The 21,687-nt window shown below is 43.4% G+C and overlaps 3 protein-coding genes and 5 non-coding genes across 11 annotated transcripts in view; all 8 read left to right on the forward strand.

Moving 5' to 3' along the window:
- osbpl9 (oxysterol binding protein-like 9) overlaps positions 1-11,356 on the forward strand; it is a 46,060-nt gene extending 34,704 nt beyond the window's left edge. For all 4 annotated transcript variants that reach the window (XM_085399349.1, XM_085399348.1, XM_085399351.1 and 1 more), the window contains 18 exons: positions 11-96; positions 184-364; positions 514-598; positions 756-866; positions 949-1,012; positions 1,103-1,243; positions 1,341-1,419; positions 1,514-1,605; positions 1,694-1,829; positions 3,172-7,349; positions 7,834-7,930; positions 8,142-8,189; positions 8,771-8,802; positions 8,993-9,039; positions 9,245-9,269; positions 9,455-9,494; positions 10,356-10,943; positions 11,145-11,356. In XM_085399349.1, the coding sequence (XP_085255475.1) occupies positions 11-96; positions 184-364; positions 514-598; positions 756-866; positions 949-1,012; positions 1,103-1,243; positions 1,341-1,419; positions 1,514-1,605; positions 1,694-1,829; positions 3,172-3,246 (1,050 nt within the window). In that variant the 3' untranslated portion in view covers positions 3,247-7,349; positions 7,834-7,930; positions 8,142-8,189; ... (4 more) ...; positions 10,356-10,943; positions 11,145-11,356. The remainder of the gene's footprint in view (positions 1-10; positions 97-183; positions 365-513; positions 599-755; positions 867-948; positions 1,013-1,102; positions 1,244-1,340; positions 1,420-1,513; positions 1,606-1,693; positions 1,830-3,171; positions 7,350-7,833; positions 7,931-8,141; positions 8,190-8,770; positions 8,803-8,992; positions 9,040-9,244; positions 9,270-9,454; positions 9,495-10,355; positions 10,944-11,144) is intronic.
- On the forward strand, positions 7,996-8,065 carry LOC146640922 (small nucleolar RNA SNORD75). The gene has a single exon (XR_014909835.1). It is a non-coding gene; the product is annotated as a small nucleolar RNA SNORD75 (small nucleolar RNA).
- On the forward strand, positions 8,842-8,924 carry LOC146640923 (small nucleolar RNA SNORD79). Its single transcript, XR_014909843.1, has one exon. It is a non-coding gene; the product is annotated as a small nucleolar RNA SNORD79 (small nucleolar RNA).
- Positions 9,085-9,166, forward strand: LOC146640924 (small nucleolar RNA snR60/Z15/Z230/Z193/J17). Its single transcript, XR_014909832.1, has one exon. It is a non-coding gene; the product is annotated as a small nucleolar RNA snR60/Z15/Z230/Z193/J17 (small nucleolar RNA).
- On the forward strand, positions 9,308-9,390 carry LOC146640925 (small nucleolar RNA snR60/Z15/Z230/Z193/J17). Its single transcript, XR_014909831.1, has one exon. It is a non-coding gene; the product is annotated as a small nucleolar RNA snR60/Z15/Z230/Z193/J17 (small nucleolar RNA).
- LOC146640926 (small nucleolar RNA SNORD47) lies at positions 10,994-11,068 on the forward strand. The gene has a single exon (XR_014909854.1). It is a non-coding gene; the product is annotated as a small nucleolar RNA SNORD47 (small nucleolar RNA).
- Positions 11,357-11,474: 118 nt separating the features above from the next.
- Positions 11,475-15,888, forward strand: tor3a (torsin family 3, member A). The gene is made up of 6 exons (XM_085399352.1): positions 11,475-12,113; positions 12,278-12,400; positions 12,684-12,949; positions 13,676-13,851; positions 14,222-14,346; positions 14,881-15,888. The coding sequence occupies exons 1-6, from the start codon at positions 11,948-11,950 to the stop codon at positions 15,126-15,128; spliced, it is 1,104 nt and encodes a 367-aa protein (XP_085255478.1). The 5' UTR covers positions 11,475-11,947; the 3' UTR covers positions 15,129-15,888.
- A 1,390-nt stretch (positions 15,889-17,278) lies between these two features.
- Positions 17,279-21,519, forward strand: calr (calreticulin). Its single transcript, XM_085398641.1, has 9 exons — positions 17,279-17,546; positions 18,096-18,197; positions 18,446-18,649; positions 18,763-18,857; positions 18,990-19,199; positions 19,341-19,454; positions 19,643-19,786; positions 20,012-20,104; positions 20,234-21,519. Exons 1-9 carry the CDS (start codon positions 17,453-17,455, stop codon positions 20,456-20,458), a joined length of 1,281 nt encoding a protein of 426 aa, XP_085254767.1. The 5' UTR covers positions 17,279-17,452; the 3' UTR covers positions 20,459-21,519.
- The last annotated feature ends 168 nt before the right edge of the window (positions 21,520-21,687 follow it).

Here is a 21,687-nt window from a genome sequence, read left to right on the forward strand (position 1 = left end):
TATTTCCCAGGTGGTCCTGCCTACCTTCATCCTAGAAAGAAGGTCTTTGTTAGAAATGTATGCAGATTTCTTTGCACACCCCGACTTATTTGTAAGGTACGTACCATTTCAGCTGTTTATCATCATGCACACTCTGGCATGAGGGTAGGCCGTCATTCAGTACTTGTTTCTTTTACTCGCTAGTATCGCTGAGCAGCCAGAGCCCAGGGAGCGGATGGTGCAGGTGGTGAGGTGGTACCTGTCGGCTTTCCATGCCGGAAGGAAAGGCTCAGTGGCCAAGAAACCGTACAACCCAATCCTAGGAGAAGTCTTCTACTGCCACTGGGATCTTCCCAGCGAGACAGAGGAGCCTTCGCCACCTACGGTGAGGCCGTTTGTCACTGCGGTCAAGTAGATTTTTGATCCAGTAATAATTTCAATTATTACTTTTACAAGTTCCTGAATCGTCGATCTGCAGTTCTAACCAAGAATAACAATCCTGCTCTCAATGTGCTTCGTTCTCGCACGTTTCAGGAGACGGTATCAGAAGGCCCGGTTCCCTGGGCTTCATCCAACAGCGTGTCTTTTGTGGCAGAGCAGGTCTCTCACCACCCGCCCAGTAAGTGTAAACGCAGAATTGCTCATTACATGTAGATCCAGAAGGGTGTGGCGGAGGCTTTAGAAAAGTAAAAATGTTTGGGTTTTATTTTCTGCACGATCGCTGATGTGTTGCTGTTTTTGCACCACTAATTATTTCCTGCATTTTTCCCCTGTAGTTTCTGCGTTCTACGCCGAGTGCTTAAGTAGGAAGATCCAGTTCAACGCTCACATCTGGACTAAATCTAAGTTTCTGGGCATGTCCATAGGCGTCCACAACATCGGCCAAGGTACACTAAGCTCTGCCTTATATTCTCTGATGAGTGTGATTCAGTGAATCTTTGTGTTAAGTGACCTCTGGCCTCTCTCCAGGCTGCGTGTCATGTTTGGAGCACGATGAGCATTACATTCTCACCTTTCCTAACGGATATGGCAGGTAGGTGCCGTTAACGCGTCCCTGTGCTCGCCTGTGTCATCGCTCAGTCGGTCGTTACTTTGTTTCGCTGACCTACGCCTGTCTGTCCAGGTCGATCCTCACTGTGCCGTGGGTGGAGCTTGGTGGAGAGTGCAACATCTCCTGCTCCAAGTCGGGCTACAGCGCTAACATCGTGTTCCACACCAAACCCTTCTATGGTGGAAAGAAGCACAGAATCACTGCAGAGATCTTGTAAGAGCCATGTGGTTATATCACATTATTTAAGGATTGCTGAGAGTCTGCTCTTTAATACACAAGATGACATCTGGGTTTGGTTCCATCCCTGCAGTTCACCAAACGACAAGAAGTCTTTCTGCTCCATTGAGGGAGAGTGGAACGGAGTCATGTATGCTAAATGGGCGACTGGAGTGAGTCCTTTGTTTTATTTACGTTACAAAATGTAGGAAATCACTACCTTAAATGAATTAATACGTGTGTGAACGTGTTTTCATATGTTTCTAGGAGAACACGGTGTTCATAGACACTAAGAAGATGGGCATCGTTAAGAAGAGAGTGAGGAAGCTGGAAGACCAGCTCGAGTACGAGTCTCGAAGGTGAGGAGAGGATCAGTGTCGGACCTCAGCCGTCTCACGGGATCCTTTAACTCTAAATGTTTGACTTTCAAACTTTTACCCCTTTTAGACTGTGGAAGGATGTGACTCTGAACCTGAAGATAAAAGACATCGATGCAGCGACAGAAGCCAAGCACCGGTTGGAGGAGAAACAGAGAGCTGAAGCCAGAGAGAGGAAGGAGAAGGAGCAGCAGTGGGAGACCAGGGTGAGGATTTCCTTAGCGTACCATGGGATCTGAGTATTATGGGCAATATAGCTTTAAAATTCTGTCAGGATATTTGCAGTGTGGCTCCAAAGTGTAGTGTTTTACACAAATGCATGTGAAAGGTTGCTGGTTTGATTCCAGCTTGAGACACAAATCACTTGTAGGCTGCATCAGAAAGAGCAACCAGACTAAAACGTGCAGAGCTACCCGCTGCAGGTACCAGGGAGCAGCTGAAAGTAGCTTCATTTCAAGGAAATGTACAACAATCATATTTATGACAATAAAAGGAAAATGCTGAGCAACATTTTATCTGTGAGTGCAGCTTTCAGGCAGCAGCAGCATTTATTAGTGCAAACAACACGAAGGACGCTTTCTATCCTTCTTTTCCAATGAGCTGCTGTCATCCATGACACACCACCCACTTAACGTGGAATCTATCGCCACAAAGCGTTATAGTGCAGCAGTAGTGACACAGCAATATATCCAGTTAGGTGGGGGTGGCTGTAGCTCAGGAGGTGGAGCAGGTCATCTACTTATCGGAAGGTTGGTGGTTTGATTTCATGCCAAACATCCTCGGGCAAGATGCTAACCCCAGGTTTCTCTCTGATGCAGCCATTGGAGTGCGAGTGTTAAGCATGGAATCAAGTGCTTGTATGACGGGTGCGACTGAGTGAATGAGGCATGTTGTATGTAGAGTAGAAAAGCATTATAGAAGAACCAGCTCATTGCACAAAACACACCCGGGTAATGTTTTCCGTGGAACGTTTAAGGAAAAGTAGCAACAACCGGATATTAGGTCAAGCTTTTTGACCAGGCATCAGGAATTTCTATTCACCGTTTGATCCTCCTGACTTGTGGAGTGCAGCTAGTTAGCGGATGTGTTTGGGTCAGGTGTCACTATCTGCTAGTGTCCCTGTTTTGTAGCCTGGTTATATTCAGCAGTCTGCTTTTTGTCTGCAGTGGTGAAACGAGGTTGTTACTAGTTTAGTGGAACAGTTTTCTTGCATCATTTGCAAAATCCCGTGCATGAGCACCGTGCATGAGCACCGTGCATGAGCACCGTGCATGAATCCTGCACTTTCCCAGAACCAAATAGCCATCAGAGACTAACACGAGTCTCTCTCTGAGCTTGTGTCGTCGTCATGGACACTAAGGAAAGTAAACACACGGTGTATTTGACATATCGCAGCCATAACTGTCGTGGCAATGGAAGCGAAGCCTTCTCCGTACCGCAAACTTTAAATTCCACACATCTCAGAGAGATCAGTGACAACATTGTAATTTTACTTTCAGAAATACTTCAGATATCGAGTATAATTCTCATTGCTCTGTGTTTCTGTAGCTATTCCACGAGGACGGCGAGTGCTGGGTCTACGACGAGCCGCTATTAAAGAGATTAGCCTCCCAGAGGCACTGAGAAGAGCGCGCCGCACTCGGATGCATCAAGAATGCACACACAACAGAGTCTTCATAAGAACTCTTTTGCAGAAACCACTTGTTATTCAAGCCTTGGAATGACTGATGATTGAATCTCTACACTGCTTTGCATTTGACTGTAAAACAATATGGAAATGAATGAAAAGCATCAAAGATGTAACATGAATATTAGTAAAGCTCCTCTCCTTATTTGGTCAGTCTCTCATCCACTGATACCCGCCACCTGCCAACATGAGACTCAGCAGCACAGAGTGGAGAGGTCACGTGCCTCCCGCTCATCCACACCCTTCAGCAGCTCCACAGGATGAGCCAGAGCAACACTCCTTTCCTACATCTATAGTTTTTTGCTGGGGGGGTGGGGGTCTGTGGTCAATGGTGTTTGGCTCAAGTAATAGCACGAGAAATAAAACGGCGCTCTACATCTCAGGGAATCTGGTAACTGAGGAAAGAAAGCTGGTGCCCCCACCCAGAGTCTGACAGCCTTATAACGGTGGAACGGATGAATCTTAAAGGGGCGGGAGAGGAAAATCTCTGCTTGCCTGCAACTAGTTAGAACTGTTTATATATAGATATACATATGATGGATATATAAATATATATTCTTTTTTTATTTCTAATGCTCTTATTGTTTATTTTTCTTTGCGGCAATAGTGTAAAAACATATTTGAGGATCTGAATCTGAACCTTTACATCCTTAGGAGTCATTCCATTTAGCCTTTTAATGTTTCGTTCCCATTTCAGAGTTACCTTTGCCACCCATTTGGATCACTCTCGCTGTTCTGTGTCTCGAGTATTATCCAGAAACGAAGCCCTGCAGAAAGCCATAGCATCTAAACGCTGATTTCGGGAGTTGTGGCTGATTTCAAATATGCAATACTGATAGAAAAAACAAAGTTTGCCTGTGGGAGGACAAATTCTGTCCATTATGCCAAAAAAAAGGTTTAGAGAAAAGGCTGAAGGGACTTTTGTCTGGACAGAGACCAAAACAGTCTTCTGAGAAGGTTTTGAAGGCATTTATGAACAAATGATTGTTTACATACTTTTGTCTTTCTGGACAGCAGGTCCATGAAGAGGACGTAAAGCTCGAACTGAGTCTGTAAAGTCTGGTTTTGTTCTCGTTTTCCCTTCAGATCAGAGTGGGGCGCCTCGTTATTCGCTTGCACGTTGTCGGAGTGCGAAGAGCGAAAACGTGAGACGGCCTTTAAAAATACTGGTGCACTTTCATAGTGCTGCTACAGTCCAGACGTTGTTCTGCTGGTTGAATCTTCTGTTTTCCAAGTTTCAGAACCACATATTTATCCTGCTGTACACCCCCAGCTTTGTTGAACCATTCTTCTTTCTCTTATTTGCAGCTGCATCGGTTGGATCTGAATGCAATGGTAGTTGGATGAGATGAAGAAATAAAAATATATTTATCTTTGCCTGAAAATGCGGTAGCAAGCTCACAACAGCCCCCCTGTTGACCCCCTTCTTTTTTTAATCTTTGTGATTTGATTATTGTATCTCCTAAATATTTGGCCATTGTGTTCAGTGAGACCCTTTAAGCCATATATTCATGTATCTGGTGAAGGGATCTGCAGAGACGAGCATATAGTTGGTGCTGTATGCAAAACCAGCGAAACGCTTGTTGAATTGAATTCATCAGAATCAGACAAAAATGCCTTTTGAAAATAATCAACATGAAGGATTCTAAGAAATTTCTTTGTATTTTTTTCCCATGTTTTGTGTTTGTGAAGTCTGAGTGGAGGCCTCGCCATTCATTTCAGTTCTGCTCAGTATTGCGTGATAGAGAGCAATCAAAACAAATGTATTTTTTATTTCCTTCTCATCATAACCATTGATTGTATCCAATTCTCCTGTTTATTGATGCAAAATATTAAATCTCCATGAGTTTACTCCTGTGAGCTTTTTGTCATGCTTCCCCTCAAATCACGCTGGTGCCGTGTTGGACCGCCTTTTCCTGTTTTGTGGGTAGATTCACCGAGGTGTGGGAAGCATTCCTCAAGGGACTTTGGTCCATATGGACATGATGGTATCACACAGTTGACGTGTGGCATTAACAAGGCATTTCCAGCTAAACACCTGCTGCTCACTGTGTGTTTTCTCTTTTTCAGTCGGACTCTAAACCCCAGAGATGTTTGGTTTACTTGAAGTGACACGAAGTCTGTTTATTCAGCCTCGTAGGTTATCAGGGGACTGCTTTTGAGCCTAGTGTACGTATCCTGTCACCTCCAGGATCAAATGTATAACTATTTATTAAACACCCAGCTATCAAAAATATCTGAGTTCTGTTGATTTTAGCAGTTTGATTAAACATTTTTTTTAAATTGCCCCTTTGGTGCACTTAGCGTGGTGGAAATGCTACACCCCGCTCCAGTCTATATTTGCGCACTCAGTTTGTTGACATCTTTTTATTCTCAGAAGAGCGTGGCCCTTCTTCCACCTCACTGCGCTCTTTATCGGCAGGGACTTCAAAAACACTTGTGCAAGTGTCGAGGGACTTTAAAAATAGAACCTGACACGAGGCGCGTCTGCGAGGTGGGACCTGCAGATTAAATAATAATGCAGGACACAGTGTGCCTGCAGGCTCCAGCAGGAGGAGGTTGTTCAAGAAAGTTACATTAATTTAAGAAGCAAACAGACTAATGTGAGGATTTTTTGGATCAGTCTGGGTACTTTGACTCCTACATTATGGAAAAATACGTTTTTCAATCCATAATAGTGAAAATTAACATTGGGATCTAAAATTTCACCTCAGTTAATGCAGATTTTTTACATATACCGGTCACCCTTGGTTTTCTATCTCAGCCTTTTAATAATAATTTTTTTAAAGGCTTTTTGATTACACTGTGTAACACAGTTTTAGTACCTGTGTACTTGTTTGTGCCTCAAAGAGGAAGCATGTGATAGAGAGGAACTGTGGTTCTGTATGAAGAGGGTGATGCAGTATGAAGAAAAGAAAAGTCCTGTTTCTCTTCATTAAGTATCCTGGTAAACGGTGGGCTTGCAAGCCCAGAGAGTGTCTGGCTGATCCTGAACCACTGAAAAACTCTGCCATCTATGATGGTACACAAGATGATTTACATGTGGTTGCTAAAAAGAGACTAAACATATGGCACCAACAGCCTGTAGGGTGAGAAGATGAAACAGTAAGACAAATAATACAGAGGTGATTATGTCAAAAACACCAGGGAATAGGTAACTGTCTTGGTTACAGGTATGGTATGCAGAACCAACAGAATGTTAAATGCTAAACATTCAGAGAAGTTAGTCTCTCTCAATATTCATTATCAGATAGGAGTGAGATGGGTTCAAGGCAGGGGGTGATGCTGCTCTCAGCCCCTTCTTGTTTACGGTGGTGGTGGACAGGTTGACAGATGAGGCCAGGCAGGAGTCTCAAGGACTCTCATGTTCACAGACACTGTGATCTGTAGTGAGAGTAGGCAGCAGGTGGAGGTGAGCCTGGAGAAGTAGAGGCATGGATGAGTTTAAATACCTGGGGTCAACCATCCAAAGCAACAAACAACAGAGGTGAAGAAGAGAGTGCATTCAGGGTGGAGTGGGTAGAGGCGAGTATCAGGGGTGATTTGTGACAGAAAGGGAAGGTTTACAAGCTACTAGTGAGACCTGTGATGATGGAGACGGCAGCACAGGAGGTGGAGTGGAAGGTAGTGGAGTTAAAGATAGTGTTGAGGTTGAACAGTTGAACCTGAGCTGGTTTGGACCTGTGCAGACCTGTGCGGAGGAACCGTGGATACACGACAGATGTTGAATGTGGAGCTAGCTCCATCCATTCCCTGTGAAGGTGGAAATGCAGATGCAGGTGGTTGGTGTGACAGAAGAGGAGAGAAGTCCTAAAGGGAGCAGCTGAACAATTACAAATGAATCAAAGCAGAGTTTTTTCAGGGCACAAGTATTCAGTTAAAATACAAAAACATGTCGCACACGTTGCGCGTTCACAGACCGACTCGTCCAGCAGGGGCGCTGCTCAGCCAGCCATGTTTTTCCCATCAGGCTGTGCGGTAGCTTCTATAAAAGCGCCTCGCGCCCGCTTCTCTGCCTCATTCCTCGGACGACTTACTGGTGAGTTGGTTGGGGTTTTTCAGCTTTAGTGTTTGTCTCGTGGTTTTTGACTTTATTGTACGCCCGCAGTAATAACTGTTAACCTATCATGTAGGTAACGTTGTACTCGGTGGCATTTTTAAGTGGAAGCTCTTTAGAGCTAATAAGCGTTAGCCTAGCAGGCCTCATCCACGTGCAACAGATCGCGTGTTGGCCTGCGGATCGTTAGCTCCTGTTTTAAAAGCAGCCTCGGTGCAGTTTAGTCCCGCTTACATATGATGACATAATGTTGCTAGGGACATCTGAGTCGATGTGAAGTAAAGGCAACATTCCTGACAAGACGGGGCAAAGGCTGTGAGAAACTGTGGGCCGGTTAGCTTAGCTGCACGGCTCCTGCTGCTGGCCATGCAGCGTATTTAGTGGGTGTATATAACTTTGTGTTAAGTTATGAGGATTTTAATTAAAAATGTTAACCTTCCTGTCGTGTTTGGGTTAAATCTGACAGATTAACAACTTAAAACACTCAAAAATACAGACGGCTCTTCAAAGATGAAGGATCACGATGCTCATCCTGACTTCTCGACATCAGCAGATGCTTGATGGTAAGGAATTCTGCTTTAAACCCTGAATTTTTAGTTATTTTTTTTATTTTGTTTCCCTAAATGGATGTCGGTGATGATTTAAAGTGTAAGAGTAGTGGACAGAAGTGATTTCTGAGCATTTTCTACACTGAGACTTCCATATATAGTTTTTCCTTTGAGTTTCTTGCTTTTCCCATTCATTGTAATAGTCCTAACAAGAGTGTTTCTACAGGTGCTGTGAAAGCCCAGAGATGTGACTGGTCTGTAGGGGACTGAGGAGGTGAGGATGAGTGTTTGCAGAGGAAACTTGTGCTTCTCTAAGGTGTTCGCTGTGGAGAGACTACACTTGCTCTTAAATCAAACTATAATGATAAAATTCCTAAAGCTGAAATTGAAGGTGCCTTTTTAATTGCTTGGGTGCGGGGCCATATTTACAAATATTTCAAACCTAAGTATTAATAACCCCAGTGTGCCTTTGCATGGATAAACTAATATTTGCATGTAAAACTAATGGGGATATTACTGCTTTCATTTGACTGGCAAAGTGTGATTTGTACACAATGTACAACAAATGAACAGGAAATCTATTTTAAATGAAAATGTTAAATATTTGGCCACAACACTGACTTGTAACGCTGTTCCTGGAGTCCTGATCCACACGTGTAGTTTTCTCTGCTAACACCTCAGGGAAGCATCAGTCTTTGCCATAAATTTGTGCTCCTGTGATGACACTTATTTGCTACTCTTGAGAAGATGTGATGATACTCCAACCACCAAGTTGTATTATCTGAGGCACTACTTACTCCCAACCTGTGAGCTTAAAAGTTTATATCATTTTAATCACTTTATTTTTACCCACAGGTGTCCTCAGGTCCGAGTCCTATCGCTAACAGGTAATGGATGTAAATTCTTGATCATGTGTTACCATAAGAAACTGTTAATGATGACTTTTGTTTTTAAAACGATGGGAATCTCTCTGAAAAAGAGTGAAAGAGGACTTTTTTCTGATGCAGTTAAAACTATATTACATACATGCATGTTAAAATTTGGACTCTTCAACGATGCGTCTCTCGTGCTTTGCAGACGGTCCTGATGTTGGATCCAGATGTGCATTCTTGGATCGGCTGCAGGTAGGTTTTTTCTTTGAGGAGCCGGCCTGTAAAAATAAAACTGTTTCGATGCAATGATGAGTGCATAGTTCAGCAGATTAAACTGTGAAGAATTACTGTTGTCTTTCGCTCCTAGCTGATGTGTCGGCCTCTGCAACCTTTGAGGGTCACTGGGTTTGAGTTCTGTCTAAACTTATATATTTAATTTTTTTTTTTTTTTTTTCAGGAGTCCCACAAAAGGCAAAGTGGAGGTGAGTTGAAATCCTGCTCTACGTTTCTTTTAATGAAGCTCGATGCAGTGATGAGTGCATAGTTCAACAGATTAAACTATGAAGAATAACTATCGTCTTTCGCTCCTAGCTGAGCATCAACTTATGTAGTCCCACAATCACTTATGTGTTTAAAACAAAGTGATAATCTAGTTCTTTCTCTTCAGATGTGAACACCTTGCTGTCTGACTCGTTGCTGCTCTGCTGGTAAGCATTAAATCTCAAACACTGCAGCGGGGATGTCACAGTACCACAAACCTGATGCTCTGCACCAATAGAACTACACATGTCAATACAGTTGATGGACAAAATGACCATTCACACACTGACATGGTGGCAGATAATTTATCTCAAATAACACTTTTAACAAGGCACAGACTAAATTGCATAGTGTGGTAATTACACATTTATAGACTTGTTATACAAAAGGATAAGCATGACTAGAATTACCACAGCAAACCATTTAACCTATGAAATAACAGCCGTCTCAATGGTAACATCATCAGGATGATGCCTTGAATTAAAACTTGCTCAGCTTTAAGTCTTTGAAGTTTTAAGTGCTTTGTTAACTTGTGGTGCTTGGACTGTATGAAACTGCATCATTCTTTGATCGCTTACTCCACCTAAAAAGTGTAAAGTACATCATTCATAGCAAAATACGAACTCTGCCATATGAGTTTAAGCGGAGCTATTATGGCGGCTGCATAAATGGTCCTTTTCCACAGGTAGTGTTTCCTGTGCTGTTGGATTTCCTCTAATATGTAAGAATGTATCTAGAAATATGGCAGCTTAGTACATACACTGCCTGCAGTACCAAAGAAAAGCACGTGATCTCCTTTTTTTTTTTTTTTTTTTTTTTTTTTTTTGTATCAAATGTTAGCGTTAGGTATCATTTCTGGTGACATCCCTGCACAGCAGCTAACAGCTTTCAGATGTGATGAGTTTGAATCAGGTCGCTGATCCAGTTGAGGATAATTTGTAACAGACTCTGATCTGGATTTTTAATGTTGTTGAAAAAAAGTGAGCATGGTTCTGTAAATTTACCCGAAACTTAATTTGTTTTTACAGAACGAGCGGGCTCGCGACTCATCACCATTCAGAAGATGATTAAACACTCATGGTGAGTATGAAATCGTGTCATTTTTAGCTCCTCAGACCCAGAATGGGCCCCGTGCTGTTGAGGTTTATAGAGCTGGGTCTGAAGGAGCCACTTGCATATTTTCTGGGATCACTTTCTTGCAGTAAAGATCATTTGATCCTTGTAGTCTGGCCTGTGTGATGACAAAGTACAGACTGACTTTAAACCATGGAGTCTGTTTATTAGCTCTAGCTGACCAGGTCAGCGTTGACTCCTTCATCTTTGCAGTTGATGTGCATGTTTGACTGATGCTCTCATATCTTCAGGTTCTGTGTGAGGGATGGAGACCCAGTGTGGACCACACCAGAGTGACTGAGGTGAGAAAACTGACTTAAAAGTGCACAATGGTCATAAGGGGTTCAGTGATGTTACAACAAATGTCTGACCTGAACACTCATGTGGACAGTCTGTCACTGAGCAACCCAGTGAATAAAATATGAATCAGCCAGTCGCTGACTTGTAATAAGGTTTTTCATTCTTCTTTTTCAGATGGGGGGAAAGTTCAAGTTCTTTACCTGGTGAGTGTTTTTGTCCAGTCCTAAATCACAATTATTTAAGGTGGCCACAAGACTAGTGATGATCTGATTTTGCCAGATGACTTAAGCTGATTATAACCCTTACCGTTCCATTTTTTTCTGAGGTCATGTGGTCATTAACTGCTAGTTAACTCTTCTGTTAGTAGTCTGTACTTGTATTTTAATGATTTCTTCTCTACACAGGTGTGAAGCCTCAGACACTGAAGCACAATCAAGCACAAGTCTGTCACTTCATAATAAATCTAAATGGTGCTGTTTCCTCAAAAGCTGGAAAGTGATGTTGACAGATTTTCACCTGCAGGAATCGGTGTTCAGACCCTGCTCGTGCTATTACGTCTGGATTGTGACCTGATCCTGTTGACTTCAATTTGTAACAATAAAATATTTGTTATTGACTCATTTGTGTGCATCTGTTTTTCTCCTCCCTTTCTCGATGGGTGACGTGTATGAGCGCCAAATGAACTGATCTTATATTACTAAACCAGTTGTGCAAACAGTGGAGTAGTAAAGTCTAATGACACAACTATGAAAAGTAAATAAGATTGAGAACAAGTGTACGACTTTTCGACGGAAGTGACGTTATGTAATGGAAAGGAGTTCGATTTGGTCACTTGCTGACCTCCCAAAGGCGGGAATATCTAGCTGGCGTTGCTGACCGTGGGTTGTTTGTGGACACGCAAGCCTCTTACCTCGGTAGCGTGACATTTGCCGTATGGCGTTGCAGTACAGGCTTCGCTCCCATTTAAAATGGCTCCAATCAAATTTGACGTGAGCAGTAGGGAATGGGGTAGTAACCGCCCGCCCGCGGCAAACCGCACAACAAGCGCCCCTCTTTGGCTTCAGCAGGGAGACGTTGTCGGGGGCGGGGAGGGGTATCCCAGTCAAAGCAGGCCGCCGGTGGACCACCGCGTTCAGATAAATGGGAGAGCAGAAACGGGGCTTCGTGTTCAGTGTCGTTTGGACCGCTTCACGTCAGCCTGTTCGCGATGTCTGCGCGGTGCTTTCTCCTGCTGCTCTGGGCTGTCTCGGCACAGGCCGACTTCTTCCATTTCGATAGCATTAGCAACGTCTCTACTTACTATTTTAATTATATTTATTGCAATATCTGGGAGGGGGAGTGTCAGCCCAATCAGGATGATGCCACCCAGCAAGGTAAGAGATGGTAAAAGAAATTAAAACCATTTTATAACGAAAGCGCTCATTTCGCAAGCTACATCGTGCCTCGTGCGAATTTTGCAATATTTTTATTTTTACGATTCGTTATTACACTGTTATAAACACGGACTTCTCTCGCCCTGCTCTTGTGATGCGAGCAGTTCCTACCAGGGATATCTGGGCAGGGTTTCCTCAGGACTACATGAGCCTGCTGCATCAGTGGTACTGTAGCCTGGGTCAGTGCTGCGAGTCCGGAGACTGCAGGATAACCAACAACATCACAGGTATCGCACTGCTGCTCTGTGGCTGCCCGCTTTGCCCCAAGCGTGTGTTGGTCGTTTCCCCTCATTATTCTTTGTAATCGTCTGTTTGTGAATTCACCCAACACTGCACACAGTTACTCATCATCTGATAAGGGCTTTAGCTTCAGTGCCTGATGCAGCCCTTTAACAACTTTACGTTTTATTGGCTATATCACATATTTTAAAAGTAGACATTTTAACACAGAGCACTTTATTCATATTTGCCGGTGCCTTTAAAATCAAAAATCTATGGTCTCATGTGCAGGTCTAGCAAGAGACCTTCAGACGAAGCTCCACGGGCAACATCTGGCTCAGTCCGTGGTTCTGAAAGCCATCCAGGGTTTCATCAACAACCCCGAGTCCAACAAGCCCCTGACGCTCTCCTTCCACGGCTGGTCCGGCACAGGCAAGAACTTTGTGGCCCGGATCATTGCTGATAACTTGTACCGGGACGGGGTGAAGAGCGAGTGTGTCCGTTTGTTCATCGCCCCGTTCCACTTCCCGCACGCCAGGCTGGTGGACACGTACAAGGTGAGCCCACTTGGCACAGCGATGGCCGTCCTGTGCCAGGAACATATACCTGTGTTCTCTGGACGCTGCTTTGCTTACATAGATATTTATTCTGTGTTGTAATTCATCATAAGAGTGATAGCAGTCATGGTTTGGACAGATGCTTTAAGTCAACACTGATGCTGCGACACAAATACTCAGAGAAATGGATGTTTGGAACCTGGCGTTTGTCCAACCGGGTCAGAGGTGCCAGCTCAGTCTCATTTGAGCGCATTTTTTCACAGTCACTGCAGCTGATTTCAAAATTGTGTTTACATAGCATTAATACATGGTGCATAGTACAGAGCTATCCAAATATAAATAGGTATATGCAGTTCACGGGATAACCTCTACCCTCATGCCCTCAAGTCTGCAAAGTGTGCAAATGTGGACTTTAACGTGTCTACGTGTTGTAGTACAGCCTCCCACTGAACCTCTGTGGCATATAACAGGGCTAATTCTTTTAAAGAACTTTTACCAACAATGGCACATTTATATATTCGTTTAAAAAGATTAAAACATTCTAGATAAATGTCGGCTGTTGGTTTAAGTTATCTCAGTTTGTAATATTTTATGCCCAGTTTAGTATCTTTATATATCAAGCTTGAAAGGAAATAATAATCAGCTTTTGTCAGATCTGAAATGTTATAAAATGATAATAATGTTTGACTTATGTTTTTTTTTTTTTTTTTTTTGCCTGAAATCCAGGGTCAGCTGAGAGAAGCAATTCGAGACATGGTGCTGCGCTGCCCTCAGACTCTGTTCATCTTCGATGAGGCTGAAAAGCTTCATCCGGGCCTCATCGACGCAATCAAGCCCTTCATGGATCACTATGACAACGTAGATGGGGTCAGCTACCGCAGGGCCATCTTCCTCTTCCTCAGGTTAGCTGACTGTTTCAGGCACAGTTTGATGAAGCTGTAAAGCTCTCTGTGCACTTCCTGTCCAGATAGCCTGGCAGCTCATCAGTGGTGAAGGATGAGCTGTATGGATTTTTCATGTTTTCAATTCCTCAAGTCAGATTTGTCCTGACTAACAGTCTGTTCAGTCAAAAATAGAAAAAGCCGTTTTTCACTCAACAGTTATGGTTCAGAGATGTGAGTGAATTACTGGCCATCTTTGAACTGTGATCATTTATCTAAGAGCAACTTGTATTAAAGAAACTTTGCTGCCAAACCAGAAAGAATCGAGTCTCCCTGAGAAGCTCAGCAGCTGTAGACATATAATGTTGTGTTTTTGCTGTTGTCACTGCAGTAACATTGGTGGTGCAACAATCAACGACGTGGCGCTGGACTTCTGGCACTCTGGCCAGAATCGAGAGGACATCGGTATGGAAGACCTGGAGCATCGGCTGCGAGCTGAGACTATGGAGTCTCAAGGTGAGCAGTAAAGTTTTTGTAAAGGTTGCCTGGTGGGTTTTCTTAAGCTTTGAGCCTTTTTTTAAGCCATTAAGTTACTCGGGTGTTCTGGTTGCTCAGTGGCTTGAAATTATTTGCTGAAAGCCGCTAAAGTAATATAAAAACAGCTTAGACCAGCATAGTGTTACCCATGGGTTAGTGAGGTCCTATTGTGAAGCCTCATCTTTGAATCTGGTACTCATGAGTGAGGGGTGGATTTTGTACACTTACTGGTTAACAACTTCATTACTCACGTGGTTAATCACACGTTAAAACATACCATGTTTATGTTTCTGGTTACAAAATTAGCAGGAAAGTGATGACCGAGGTCACAGACCACCTCAGGAATTGCCCCCCTGCTGACCAAAGAATCAGTACACTGGCTTTATTTTTCATACCTGGAAGAAAACTGCATGAATGCCATCTTTTATATACAGCGTATGATAAAAAAGAACCAAAACACATTGTTAAAACGTTAAATATGTTTCTATTTCCTGTTTTGTTTTAATATCCCAGGTGGCTTTGCTCAGAGTGAGCTGATGTCTGGTCACCTGATTGACTTCTTTGTGCCCTTTCTGCCCCTGGAGTACCGTCACATTAAGCTCTGTGCACGGGACGCATACGCAGCACGAGGTCTGGAAACAGATGAAGCCACGCTGGATGAGGTGGCCAAGGCAATGCTGTATGTTCCCAAAGAGGAGAGACTGTTCTCAGCCCAAGGATGCAAGTCCATACCTCAGAGGATCAACTTCTTTCTTCCCTAGAGCGAGGAGGAAACAGAGAGACAGACCTGGAGGTGTAAGATTGCTTTACCAGCCCATCTGCATACAGAGCCACAGAGATGTGTCTTCTTTGCTCTGCACTGCATACTTCCCCCTCCCCCCACAGATGCAACATGTGTCTGTCCAGGTCCCGTCACAGAAGGCCAGACATCAGGGCAGATCCAGGGTTAGAGGGCAGAGCAGCGTGACCCAGCCTGCAGAGATGGGCAGCGTCACAGGAAGTGTGGCTGCTCTTCTTCACCTGCCTGGTTTGAATCCTGTCAAGACGAAGGGGTGAAGAAGATGGTGTCTGTGCAGAGTATGGCGCAGAGGGAGACTTTTTTTTCCTTTTCACTATTTATATCTAATCCCCTCGGCCAAAGTCTGACTCGCACTGTTGTTTGTGTTCATATGAGTTTGTAATTCATGTGTTACTAGTGGCATGTCAAACATTGTGCTTATATCAGCACAGATTATTTATTAATATCATTTGTGCCATATTTGAACATTTTACTGGACCAGATTAGTTTCGTGGAGTACTCTAAATGTGCACTTATTTTATTTTGTTAGATTTTTTTTATTCTTTTTAAAATGAACGTGCAAGGACCAGTGGTGATGGAAGTGTTACTTGAAGCTCTTACTGTGAAGGACTTTGTCTCTAAAGCATTGGACCTCTGGAAACTCACCCTTTTACATACTTGTGTTTTATAAAAACATTTTATAGGTTTTACTGTACTGTTACTTAATATACAGTTGTTACTTAGTGGTGTGCTTGACTCTTTTGTTGGTATAATTCATCTATCATCAACACAGTCTGCTTCAAAGCTGAGGGTCACATCACAATAAGAACACAGAGAGAACCTGTCAGACACGGTTTAAAGAAATAAAAACCTGGTAAACAACAATCGTCATCGATTTCAGTGATTTGACTCCACATTAATGTTCGAATTTGAATATGGCAGGCAGGGCAGCACCTGGGACCCAGTCGAGAAAACTACCTTAGAGGGCCCTCCTCTATGTTACACTGGGTACTTATATTGACAGGATTACAGTAAAGTGGACTAGAGGAAAGCCTGTATTTTTATGCTTTATACATTTTTATTACATTTTCAGTTGTGCAAATATTGACACAGTAATTTTACACTCTACAATGTTTTGATAGATGCTGGGAACTAAATTACTTGTTCTTGCTCCCTATGAACGTGTTGACTTTGCTGAATGCAAGGCCCGAGAGATGAAGTTTGTTTAAAGGTTTGAAACATTGGTACCAGTCATATGTTCAAAATAAGCACTCGTCAGTATGTGAGTGTGTGATATATGTAGAAAACAAATTGTTGAATGAGGAATTCTATAAATCAGTGTGCTTGTTATAAGCTTGCCCATCGAGTAAGTCTGCGAGGACCTGTGGCTTTTTGTAGCTTGCACATATTACAGGTGTCTTTATGTTACATTAGCAAGGCTGAATCTATTTTGGGCTTGTGTGTGTGTTTGTAGGCTTTAAGTAAATTTGTCCGCTGACCCAACCCCCGACTGCGGTTGTTATCCGTGGTGCTGGTTACAAGCTGCACTGATGCCATTGATATGTCTTATTATTGCTATATGCTATGCTGTGTTTGTTCTGGTACAATGTGGAGGTAAGGACACCCCCCCCCCCCCAAAAAAAGATCTGCCCTGGGACCTATTACAGAGTTGTTACGCCTGTGATGTATATTTCTGTGGAATCTCCTGTGTTTAGTTTAGTTTACATAAGGCAAGAAAATCACGCCTGAGGTGATATAGATATGCTGCACGAGATCAGGCGTGAAAACATTTGTTAAGAATGTAAAAAATTATTTATTTTTATAGAAAAAAATTTTTTTCCTACCGATTCGAATTATTTCATTTATTTTTTTAGATGTATATTTATATGTAGTTCACGTTGTTTAGCTTTAGTTATACTCGTGTTGTTACTGATATTGCATTTTCCCCTTGCATGTGATTCACCCACGGCGCATCATCCTTCCTTTGGGCGTGTATCAGGCAAACGCGTGGTCTGCTCCCATTGGCTGCAGAAAGTATTCGTCCGGATTCTCTGTCCTCTGATTGGCTTTAAGCGGTAGCGCTTCCTTATTGAGGTTAGCAACCGTCGTCCAATCAGATTCAGACATCTGTTCCGAGGCGAGAGGAGAGAAGCGGCAGCGTCTCGGTGGCTCTCACTGTAGCATCACTGTATGGGGATACCGCACTGACAGACAACGCTGCTTCGCCTTATTTAGAGAAAATCTTTCTACACGGGCATTTTTATTTGTAATTGGTTCGTTTTTGACCGGCTGCTTCAGCTCGTCGCCATGACAGCACTGTGCCTGCTTTTGATGGCCGTGTCGGCTGCATCTGTACTGGCCGAGTCCACAGTTTATTTCCGCGAGCAATTTGAAGACGGCGGTGAGCACTTTCACACAACATTACACAGATAGGATTGAAGTGCTTGCTTTTCTTTGTTGCTGCTGTACATGCTTGAGATGCTGTGGTGCTGACTGAGATGGATGATGGCTATTTTTCATGTCCGCATATCGGCGTGGATTGTTACGGTTATTTCTCATGATTTTACCGCAATTTGTGGAATACATCGTCAGCTGATTAGTCTAGAAGACCAACCGATCACTCATCCATTCATTGATTTATTCATATTCCCTGCTTTATGTTTCCCAGCCCTCAAAGCTATTATCACACCCCGTCTGCCTCCCCCCTCCCCCCACTGCTGCACATCTCTCCCCTGGTCATTCACTGCTACCCTCCTTCTCCCAGCTGTCCTGTTCTTTCATCTGTGAAGGCGGTCACAAAATCCCGCAGTATGCCCCCCACCCACCCACACACACACACACACACACACACACACACACACACACTCTGTATCGAAGGCTGGATTAACAGAGTTTTGTGAGTCTTGTCTTGGTGATTGCTGGGCAGCTGACTCTGAACCTGTTTGTGCAGATGCCTGGATGAGTCGCTGGGTGGAATCCAAGCACAAGTCCGATTATGGGAAGTTTGTCCTGACTGCTGGGAAATTCTACGGTGATGAAGAGAAAGACAAAGGTAAGCAGGAAGGCGCTGATATGTGTTGCATAATTACACTGTACTACCCTGTCAGACACCTGCTGTCAGAGGCGCGTGTTTGCTTCCTCGTGGAGCTCTGCCTGTATCAACACGGCTGTCTTCCTCCTCTCTGTTCTTCAACTTGAGAACAGAGCATCAAATTAACCCGTACTGTTTCATTAAGACAGAACAGGAGTACTCGCTGGTTTAGCTTGATCTTCCCTGCAGTAACACCGTTGTTTCTGCAGGTCTGCAGACGAGCCAGGATGCCCGTTTTTATGCACTGTCAGCCCGTTTTGATGACTTCAGCAACAAGGGCCAGCCTTTAGTCATACAGTTCTCCGTGAAACACGAGCAGAGCATCGACTGTGGCGGAGGCTACATTAAACTGTTTCCCTCCGAGCTCAACCAGGAGGACATGCATGGAGACTCTGTCTACAACATCATGTTTGGTAAGTGGACCAAAGGATGGTGTGTTAAATGGTATTGCTTTTGTTGGATAAACAGAGCAGTGTTTGCTACACACAGACATTCACTGTCACTTTGTATTTGTGGGCTCGTTCAGGTCCTGATATTTGCGGCCCTGGCACAAAGAAAGTTCACGTGATCTTCAACTACAAAGGCAAGAACCACCTGATCAACAAGGACATCCGGTGCAAGGTGACGCATGGGAAAGCTAGTTCTAATAAAAAGCACCACAATATAAGGACGCATGAGCTTAAACAATTAAAAATAAACTACATGGTAATATGCTGTTAGTTGCATGTATTGACCTTTTTTTCTGCCCTGCAGGATGATGAGTACACCCACTTGTACACACTGGTCGTCAACCCTGACAACACTTATGAGGTTAAGATAGACAATAAGAAGGTGGAATCTGGCAATCTGGAGGATGACTGGGACTTCCTGCCTCCCAAAAAAATCAAGGACCCCGAGGCCAAAAAGCCAGAGGACTGGGATGACAGGGAGAAGATTCCTGACCCTGACGATAAGAAACCTGAGGTCAGTGTGACCTGGCATTCTTTCAGGGCATCACTTTAATGATAGTACTTGTCTCACGTGTGCAACACTGTTTCAATTTTTTAAAAGTTTTGATAGGTTGATCGTGTTTCAAATGTTTTGTTGTTTTTGTTTTCATTGCAGGACTGGGACAAACCAGAGAACATCCCAGATCCTGATGCCAAGAAGCCCGATGACTGGGATGATGAGATGGATGGAGAGTGGGAGCCACCGATGGTCACGAACCCTGAATACAAGGTGCATATCCAGTGATTCTAACTCTTCATGCAGTCAGTATTTATTCTGTGCTATTTTTCTGAGCTTTGCACATCAGCGAGCTTCCTACAATAGGATTGGAATATTATCCAAAAATATTTACTCTGTTTACACTGTCAGCCGCTTTGTGTTTTAACCCCAGTTTCTCTGTGTGTGTTTGCTGTCCGCAGGGTGAGTGGAAGCCCAGAGAGATTGACAACCCTGCCTACAAGGGCAAGTGGATCCACCCTGAGATTGACAACCCCGAGTACACGGCCGATTCTGAGATCTATAAATACGACAGCGTCGGGGTGATTGGGCTCGACTTGTGGCAGGTAAGCTGGATGTGTATTTACATCTTAATGCATAATGAAATTTATTGAAATATTTTAAAACTATTTACACTGATCCAGCAATTTGGTTACTTGCTCTGTATTGTGTGAGCTGCTGGGAAAACTATGCATGTTTTCCCAGGAAGAAACTCTTTGAGTTTGTGATTGTGCTTGTTTTCTTTAAAGATTTGATAACAAAATATGCGTTGCCCTTGTGTCTGGCTGCAGGTCAAGTCTGGGACTATCTTTGACAACTTTCTAATCACAAACGATCCAAACCTGGCAGAGGAAGTTGGCAACGACACATGGGGCAAAACTAAGGTATGCTCGTTTTAGCCCTGTACCCTGTAATCCTAATTCTAATTTCACGTCAGTGTCAACACTAATAAAAAGGAATGAGCTTTTCATATAGGTTGATATATTTATTTTCATTGTTCGCATTTTCTCCAGGATGCTGAGAAGAAGATGAAGGAAAGCCAAGAGGAAGACGAGAGAAAGAAGCGCGAGGAGGAGAACAAGAAGAGGAGAGAAGAGGCAAAGGAGGAGGATGAGGAGGAAGAAGAGAAGGAGGAGGAGGAGGAGGACGAAGAGGAGGAGGAAGGGGAAGAGCACGAGGAGGAGGAGGAAGAAGAGGAGGAGGAAGGCACAGACTCTAACCTCAAGGATGAGTTATAAACTCAAGAACTGCTCAGACTGTGTCAGTGGGCCGTTGGAATAAGGCTGGAGACTGAGACCCTGACGACTGACACCCCGGGGTGGGGGCTGGGTGGGAAGGGCTTTTTCCATTTCTTTGTTTACAAAGCAAGGTGATCGGTCAGAAAAGGGCAATTAAATGTTCTGTTTCTTGTTTCCATGTGCTACTACTACTATTATAATGATGATTATTAAACGAGGACTAGTGATAAGCATAATTAATGTCAAATGAATGTCAAAACCAGACATTTTAACACAAACGTGTGAATTGTCATTTACATTTTACAAAATCTGGGTTGTTATGAAGTGTAATATTGTGATGAGATGAGAAGTTTTATTTGGTATGGAGGCTTTGGTACCAGCAAAACGTTTGGTTTACCTCACATGTTTTGTTTGCCTTTCATTTTTTATTTTTGTACATTTTTCTTTCTCTCATTCCTGTCGGGCTGGAAGGATTAGATAGGATTTGATGTTGTCATCCAGGTTATTTTGCCTTCTTCTGTTTCCACTATCTGATTCAAACGAGGATTGTTGGCACGGCAACCAGAGTGCAGTAGGACTAACACTACATTTGACAACCTGATCAAAAGTGAAAAAAAGAAAACAAATCAGTCTGCAGTGGGATGGTAACATGAGGTGCTTTAAGATGAAGTCCCTTGCATAGTTTTGTACTGTATAGGTAACACTTTTTCCACTTCAGTGCACATACTATAGTCTCGTGTGTCTAAATAAGCTCTACTCAAACTTAGGATGTACATTAAGACCACCCCAGTAGCAGAACATTTGGGCGTTTGGTACGCACACACTTTAGGTTTCCTCGCCGTTTGTGTATACGTCTCGTTTCCTGATTTTTGATTCCAAGTTTTCTGCACTGCTGTACCCCAACACACTGTCCCAACAGTCTGACAGAGGCTCCTTTTGTAAAAGACATTTTGTACTAATGGTAGTAAATGAAGTGGGGCGATTTTTGTGTTGCTGTGTAAAATAAAAACAAAGGCAGGTGATCTGTCCAATAAAACAGCCAGAAGAAAACAATGAAAAGATCCTTGTGAAATTTTGTGTCTTTTTTTGTGCGTGTGTGTCAACATGTTTTATTTATCTGTTCTCCCTTTTCCCCCGGGTGGGTTTTCTCCAGCTTCCTCCCAGAGTCCAAAGACTCTGAATTTATTTGTTATTGTGTAGGTGATGGCCTGGTTAGCGTAGACCCCTTA

Source organism: Rhamphochromis longiceps, linkage group LG23 (assembly GCF_057381845.1).
Source record: "Rhamphochromis longiceps isolate RC_006_pf linkage group LG23, R_longiceps_female_GT1.1, whole genome shotgun sequence".
Lineage (NCBI taxonomy): Eukaryota > Metazoa > Chordata > Actinopteri > Cichliformes > Cichlidae > Rhamphochromis > Rhamphochromis longiceps.